Source organism: Carlito syrichta, unplaced genomic scaffold (assembly GCF_000164805.1).
Source record: "Carlito syrichta isolate Samal-C Ts95f unplaced genomic scaffold, Tarsius_syrichta-2.0.1 Scaffold135814, whole genome shotgun sequence".
Classification (NCBI taxonomy): domain Eukaryota; kingdom Metazoa; phylum Chordata; class Mammalia; order Primates; family Tarsiidae; genus Carlito; species Carlito syrichta.
The window spans coordinates 9,919-18,029 of NW_007079910.1; the positions used below are offsets into that span (position 1 = coordinate 9,919).

At 53.5% G+C, this 8,111-nt stretch overlaps 1 protein-coding gene across 1 annotated transcript in view; it reads left to right on the top strand.

The window, feature by feature from the left end:
• HMOX1 (heme oxygenase 1) overlaps nt 1-6,624 on the top strand; it is a 10,321-nt gene extending 3,697 nt beyond the window's left edge. The window contains exons 2-4 of the mRNA XM_021708343.1: nt 1,274-1,765; nt 3,542-3,641; nt 6,371-6,624. Coding sequence (XP_021564018.1) covers nt 1,274-1,765; nt 3,542-3,641; nt 6,371-6,501 — 723 coding nt within the window. The 3' untranslated portion in view covers nt 6,502-6,624. The remainder of the gene's footprint in view (nt 1-1,273; nt 1,766-3,541; nt 3,642-6,370) is intronic.
• Nucleotides 6,625-8,111: the final 1,487 nt, after the last annotated feature.

Below are 8,111 nucleotides of genomic sequence, written 5' to 3' on the forward strand. Positions count from 1 at the left end.
GTCTCGAACCCGCAGGCTCAGGCAATCCACTCACCTCAGCCTCCCAAGGCGCGGGATTACAGGCTGAGCCACCGAGCCCAGCTTGAAGCACTTTCATGTCAGGTATTCCCCTGCTCCAGAGCCGTGATGGCTCCCTAGCAACTCCTGATCTTCAGCCGATTTCATTTCTCACCAACTGTGTGACCTCAGTGTCTCATACCCCCTCTCTGAGCCTTAGTTTCCTTTTCTGTAAAACAGGAACAGCATTTCCTTTGTTGAATTTGTTGTTGTTGTTTTGAGTTGGAGTCTTACTCTGTTGCCCAGGCTGGAGTACACTGAGTGGCACGCTCACGGCCACTGCAGCCTTGACCTGCTGGTCTCAGGCGATCCTTCCGCCTCAGCCTTCCGAGTAGCTGGAACTACAGGCACATGCCACCACACCCGGCTAATTTTTTTATTTATTGTAGAGATGAAGCGTTGCCAAGTTGCCCAGGCTGGTCTTGAACTCCTGACCTCAGACAATCCTCTCACCTCAGCCTCCCAAAGTGCTGGGATTACAGGCGTGAGCCACCACATCTGTCTCTTTGTTGGATTTTTATGAGCATTAAATTAGGCCACATGTTTTCCCCAGTGGGGTAAAAGGTTTTTAAGCTGAGAAAGTGCATGCTTGTATTTTTTCTCTTGTGAAAAAATCCCTCCATCCGGCCAGGTGCGGTGGTCATACTCGTAATCCCAGCACTTTGGAAGGCTGAGGCGGGAGAATTGCTTGAGCCCAGGAGTTTAAGATGAGCCTGAGCAACATAGTGAGACCTTGTCCCTAGAAAAAAATCAAAATATTAAAATAATAGGCAGGGCATGGTGGCTCACACCTGTAATCCCAGCACTTTGAGAAGTGGAGGCAAGAGGATTGATTGCCTGAGCTCAGGGATTCGAGACCAGCCTAAACAACGTGGCAAGACCTCGTCTCTACGATAAATCAAAAAATTAGCCAGGTATGATGGTGCATGTCTTTGGTTCAGCTCCTTGGAAGGCTGAGGCGGAACGATTGCCTGAGCCCAGCAGGTCGAGGCTGCGGTGGCCGGGAGCGGCCACTGTACTCCAGTCTGGGCGACAGAGTGAGACTCCAACTCAAAACAAAAAAAAAATCCCTTTGCCTGCTGTGTAGAGAGGACTGGGGCAGCAGGAGGCAGAGGCCCGCTGAGAAGCCATGAGGGCATTCCTGGGCAGCAGTGGAGGGGTGGGTGGTGGTGGCGGTCGCCACCAGGCCATCCCTGATCTTCTGGCTCTTCCTCAGCTGGTGATGGCCTCTCTGTACCACGTGTACGTGGCCCTGGAGGAGGAGATTGAGCGCAACAGGGAGAACCCCGTCTACGCGCCCCTCTACTTCCCGGAAGAGCTACACCGCCGGGCTGCCCTGGAGCAGGACATGGCCTTCTGGTTCGGGCCTGGCTGGGAGGAGGCCATCCCCTACACGCCCGCCACGCAGCGCTATGTGCGGCGGCTGCATGAGGTGGGGCGCCTGGAGCCTGAGCTGCTGGTGGCCCATGCCTATACCCGCTACCTGGGCGACCTCTCCGGGGGCCAGGTGCTCAAGAAGATCGCCCAGAAGGCCCTGGGCCTGCCCAGCTCTGGCGAGGGCCTGGCCTTCTTCACCTTCCCTAACGTCGCCAGTGCCACCAAGTTCAAGCAGCTCTACCGCTCCCGCATGAACTCTCTGGAGATGAGCCCCGAAGTCCAGCAGCGGGTCATCGAGGAGGCCAAGACCGCATTCTTGCTCAACATCCAGGTGAGGGGTGGCAGTCTCAAGCAGCCTCTGCCTGCCCTGGCTGTTCCTGAAAGGACCCTTCTCTTGTGGAGGCTGGGGGACCGGGGGTCATGGTTAAATGGGAGCCAGAGTTCCAGGTCTGCCGCTTACTAGCTGGGTGATCATGGGCAAATGCCTTAATCTTGCTTCATCTCAGTCTGCCCATCTATAAAATGGGATAGTAATAGTCCCTACCATCCTGGGCAACAGAGGGAGACCTCGTCTCTGCAAAAGAGCAAAACACAAGAGTTGAATGTGGTGGCACACCCCTGTACTCTCAGCTCATCGGGAGGCTGAGGCCAGGAAGTTGAGGCTGTAAGTGAGCCATGATTCTTTTTTTTTTGAGTTGGAGTCTCACTCTGTCACCCAGACTGGAGGGCAGTGGCCGCTCCCGGCCACTGCTGCCTCAACCTGCTGGGCTCCGGTGATCCTTCCACTCAGCCTTCCAAGTGGCTAGAACTACAGGCGTGCGCTACCACGCCTGGCTCATTTTGATTTATTGTAGAGATGAGGTCTCGCCCAGTTGTCCAGGCGGGTCTCGAACCCACGGGCTCAGGCAGTCTACTCACCTCAGCCTCCCAAAGGCGTGGGATTACAGGCTGAGCCACCGAGCCCGGCTTGAGCCGTGATTCTTACACTGTACTCCAGTCTTGGCAATAGAGTGAGACCCTCTCAAACAAAACAAGACAAAACAATAGTCCCTACTTCTTAGACTTGTGAGCACTGAGTGAGTGTACATCAGTAAAGCCCCTCCAGCAGTGCCTGGCACAGTGGAAGCCCTTGAACACTAGCTACTGTCATTTGGGGGCTGAGAAGCACAGTTGTAGCACTCTATGATGACTGGCTGTGGCACTTGGTTGTATATGTGTTCCTGGGTGTCACCAGGTTGACATGGCCAGGGTTACAGGTGCCCAAGACATGGCCTCTGCCTTCCAGGGACTCTCAGCCCAGCCTGGGAGGCAGTTTACATCTCCCTACAAGTGCCTCCAATCCAGGGGGAAGGTGGGGTTTGAGCAAGGCCTTGAAGGATGAGTTCTCGGGCAGGGGTGGAGGGCTGGGATCCTTCTAAGCTGATGTCCTAGAGTCCTGGCTCTCCCCACCCCTTGCAGGCCCCCTGGGGCTTGAACTCAGGCTCCTGCCCTCCTGGTTCCCTGCCCCCAGCCTGGGATCACGGAAGGGATTGGTCCTGGCCCCTGTTACAGAGCAACCCAACCCTTCCGCCCCCCAACCCAATCAGTCCTCCAAGAAAATCCGTGTCTCTCAGAGAAGGGCAGTCAAAAGGGATCTGGAGTCAGAACCCATGGGAGGCGCTTGGTGCCTGACCTCTGGGCCAGGGTCTCAGGCAAATCAGGCAAAGCACTTGACCCCCGGGAGTAGCAGCACCCTCACCGCAGAACCTGGGTCATCAGTGCCACACAGCACAGCTTACTTGCCGCGGGTGAATCTCGCCTGGGCACAATTGAGAGAGTGTATCTGCAAGGAGTGCCTCTGCGGGGATGGCACTTCATATTGTCTCAAGAATGGCCCTGTGAACTCTAAATCCAGGACAGCATTTCCACTGGGGAGGGCAGGCGTGGGCAGGGGCGTCTGCTCGGATCATTTTATCTCTTGAGGTGGGTGAAAGGGAGGTGAATGTTCAATATTTTTCTTAGGATTTTGTTATTTCCAAAATATTTCATGACGAAACTTCGTCTTGCTTTCAGCTGGATCTAGCAACAACTCTCACTGAGATGGGTACGTGTGTCTTTTGTCTTTCAGCTCTTTGAGGAGTTGCAGGAGCTGCTGACCCAGGATGCCAAGGACCAGAGCCCATCGCAGGCACCAGGGCTTCGCCAGCGTACCAGCAGCAGGGTGCAAGGTGAGGGCTTCCAGGGAGAGGCATTGCTCCGGGCTCCTGTTGGAAGGGGGACATGGCCTGGCTGACTGTCTCTGGTGTCTCTACTCTCTGTCTTCTGAATGTTTTTATTTTTATTTTTTGAGTCAGTCACTCAGACTGGAGTGCAGTGGTACGACCATGGCTCATTGCACCCTCGACCTCCTGGGCTCACGTGATCCGCCTGCCTCAGCCTCCCAAGTAGCTGGAACTACAGACATACACCACCACGCCTGGCTAATTTTTTTATTTTTTATTTTTATAGAGATGAAGTCTTACTATGTTGCCTAGGCTGATCTCGAACTCCTAGGCTCAAGTGATCCTCCCTCTTCGGACTCCCAGAGTGCTGGGATTATAGGCGTGAGCCACTGTGCCCGGCCTGAATATTTTTATGTGAGAAGTGGAGTATAGTCCAGAAGGCATAGGGTCAATCTTCAGTGTGTGGCTCTGGGCAAATTATGAGACTTCTTTTTTTTTTTTAATTTTGAGTTGGAGTCTCACTCCGTCACCCAGACTCTGGAGTGCAGTGTCATGCTTCTGGCCACCGCAGCCTCGACTCGCTGGACTCTGGCGATCCTTCTGCCTCAGCCTTCCACGTAGCTGGAACTACAGGCGCGCACTATCACGCCCGGCTAATTTTTTGATTTATTGTAGAGACGAGATCTTGCCAAGTTGCCTGGGCGGGTCTCAAACACGCGGTCTCACTCACCTCGGCCTCCCAAAGCGCGGGATTACAGGCTGAGCCACCGAGCCCGGCCATGAGACTTTTTTTTTTCGAGTTGGAGTCTCATTCTATCACCCAGACTGGAGTGCAATGGCTGCTCCCGGCCACCGCAGCCTTGACCTGCTGGGCTCTGGCGATCCTTCCACCTCAGCTTTCCAAGTAGCTGGAACTACAGGAGTGCACTACCACACCCGGCTAATTTTTTGATTTATTGTAGAGATGAGGTCTCACCATGTTGTCCAGGCGGGTCTCGAACCCGCGGGCTCAGGCAGTGCACTCACCTCAGCCTCCCAAAGGTGCGGGATTACAGTCTGAGCCTCCGAGCCCGGCTGAGACTTCTTTATATCTCAGTTTCCCCACCTGGAAAATCCAGGAAGGTGGAACTAGTTCATTAGATCAAAAGTACACAGGAAGGAACCTTTGGGAGTCAGGAGCAGCTTAACTTAGACTCCCTTTAGGCCCTTTTAAGCATTCCTGAGGGGACCCCGTGTGGGCTGGGGAGTTGGAGGATCTTTACCAGCTGTTCACCACCATGAGAAGACACGTCCCTCCTGAGTCCTTTTGTGCCCAGTCCTCCCCTCATATGTGTCAGAGAGCAACAGAGGGTGTGACTGTTGTGAGAATATCCGGGAAATTCCAGAAAGGCCAGAGTGCTCCACAAAATGTGCCTTTACCAAGCCCAATATGCCGTGGGAGGGGGTGTGGCTTTGCAAGGGACGCGGGGGCGGAGGTTAGGCCTGCCAGGTTAGGCCTTCCCTCCGGTGCCACTTCGACCCATGTGGCTTGCAGTTTTCCCTCCTTGTAGATTTCTTGCGCTCTCTTTCCTTCACTGCCCAGGATGCAGCTGGGATTCAAATGTGGCTGGTCTGGCTCGAGAGGCCTGCCCTGGCCTCTGTCCTGCTTCTATATAGACCTTGCGGATGCCCACTCTGTGCCTGGGGTGGTGGCCGATGGCCTGCCTACGTTGTGCGGCTGGCTCTGGCCTCTCAATGACTGGGATGGGACTAAATTTGAATTTTGACCTCAGAAGTCCTGCTTTCTAGTTCCTGCCCTGTGACCGCCATTCTTAGAAAATGTACAAGAGGCCAGGCATAGTTGCTCACCCTTGTAATCTCAGCACTTAGGGAGGCCAAGGTGAGAGGATTGCTTGAGCCCAGGAGTTTGAGACCAGCGTGAGCAGCATAGCAACACCATGGCTCTACAAAAAAAAAAAAAAAAAATTAACTGGGCATGGTGGTGCACGCCTGTAGTGACTCGAGGGGCTGAGGTGGGAGGATCACCTGAGCCCAGGAGGTGGAGGCTGAGGTGGAGGCTGCAGTAAACTGTGAATGTGCTACTGCACTCCAGCCTGGGCAACAGCGTAAGACTGACTCAAAAATGTATAAGAACCAGATATAGTGGCACACATCTGTAACCCTATCACTTTGGGAGGTGGAGGCAAGAGGATTGCCTGAGCCCAGGGGTTCAAGACCGCCTGAGCAACATGGCAAGACCTTGTCTCTACATTAAATCAGAAAATTAGCTGGGCATGGTGGTGCATGCCTGTGGTTCCAGGTACTTGGAAAGCTGAGGTGGAAGGATCTCCTGAGCCCAGCAGGCTGAGGCTGCGGTGGTCATGAGCATGCCACTTCCCTCCAGCCTGGGCAACAGAGTGAAACTCCAACTCAAAAAGAAAAAAAGAAGTTTGAAATGAGGGTTTACAGCCACCTTAAGGAGAGAGCCTTTCAGGTAGCAGGCAAAAGTCTGAAAAACATGCCCAGGGCCCATGAACATTCTCACATGTGGCCCCGCTGAGCATGGAAGAACAGACAGCTTGGAGGAGTAGTGAACTCCCCGTCTTTGAAGGTATTCAAGCAGTGGCTAGAGGGACACTGTGTGTGCTCTAGCAGAATCCTGGCATGGGCCAGGGATGGTACCGGAGACACTGATGTGCCTCTTCTGCGACATGAGACACCCACACCCACTGACCTCGGCCCCTTTTCTCTTTCAGACTCCGCCTCCTTGGAGACTCCCAGAGGGAAACCCCAGCCCAGTGTCCTCTCCCGGGCTCCACTCCTCCGATGGGTCCTCACGCTCAGCTTCCTGGTGGCCACCGTTGCCGTGGGACTTTATGCCATGTGAATGCACATGTGCTGGCTCCCAGGGCCAAGAACTCTGTCCAGTGGTGGGCCTTCTTTCTGGAGAGGGGACATCTCTTGACTGGCTTCCTCATCCTGGGCAAGGGGGCCCCCAGCCCTCTCTCTGGAAAGGGGGAAGGAGCCTGGGGCTCCTCCCAATCAAAAGCACGTCCAGCCCACGGCCTGAACTGTAAGGTGGGCACGAGGCCAGCCCTGCCCTCAGCACCAGCAGAGCCCAGAAGATGTGGCCAGAAGCAGCAGCTGTCCCGAACCTCCAAACGCCCTGGATTTGAAGAATCCTTCTCGACATGACCGTGACCACTTTCCCTGTGGGCCGTGGCAATTTTTATATAAACACACAGATATGTTGTGTCTTGTGTTTCTGTCTTATTTTTGTTAGAGCCAAGCTTTGTTCCTGGCTCAGCCTGAACTTGGTATTTTTGTTGTGTTCTGTTGCTTTTATAGCAGGGTTGGGGTGGTTTTTAGGGGGTGGGGGGGGTGGGTAGGGAAGGGAGCTGTTTAACCACTGTGGCCTTGGTCTCTAACTTTTGTGTGAAATAATAAACAACATTGTCTGATAGTAACTTGCAGTGTTTTTCATGGACTCTGTTACTCCTGGGGAACTGACCTTGGCTCACTTGTTTCTTGCATGCCCGGTGGGAGGGATGGGGGTGAGGAGGTTGGCAGGAGCTGACCTGTTTGAAGATGCAGGAGGGGGTCTTTTTTTTTTTGTAAAGACAAAGTCTCCGTCTCAGATTTCTGAGCTCAGGCAATCCTCTTACCTCAGCCTTCCAAAGTGCTGGGATTATAGGCATGAACCACTGCACCCTGGGAGGGGAGCTTTTGTTAAACCCTTCTTGATGTAAGACTCACCTTTACTGAGGATAGGGAAAGTTAGGCTGAAATGAGCAAATTCTGGAGCAAAATTTATGTCTTTTTTTTTTTTATCCTTGAGTTGGAGTCTCACTCTGTTGCCCGGGTTGGAGTGCAGTGGCATGCTCATAGCCACCCCAGCATCAACCTGCTGGGCTCCAGCAATCCTTCTGCCTCAGCCTTCCAAGTAGCTGGAACTACAGGCGTGTGCTACCACTCTCGGCTAATTTTTTATTTATTGTAGAGACAAGGTCTTGCCAAGTTGCCCGGGCTGGTCTTGAACCCGCGGGGCTCAGGCAATCCACTCGCTTCAGTCTCCCAAGGTGCTGGGATGACAGGCTGAGCCACTGAGCCCAGTCAAAATTTATGTCTTTTGTCCAGTGACCCTTAAGAGACGGGACTGAGATCCCTGGGTTCAAATTCCTGCTACCCCACTTTGAGGTTACTTAACCTCTCTAGGGGTCTGTTTTATTCTCTTTAACGGGAATCGAATGATACCTTTCTCACCCGTCTGTCTTGAAACTAATAAGATACACGTTCAATGCCCATGCTGGATGTTGCCAGCTCCTAACATATTAGGAGGGAAATCAGCGTTTTGTGATTGTACTGTGGGAGTCACCTCACCCACGTCATCTCTATGTTGAGGGATCTTATCTTACTACTCAGGGTCAGGGGCGATTTCACCCAGGTCGGTCCAGCTCTATAACCCAAGCCCTTTCTACTGCCCTAAGTCATGAAAGC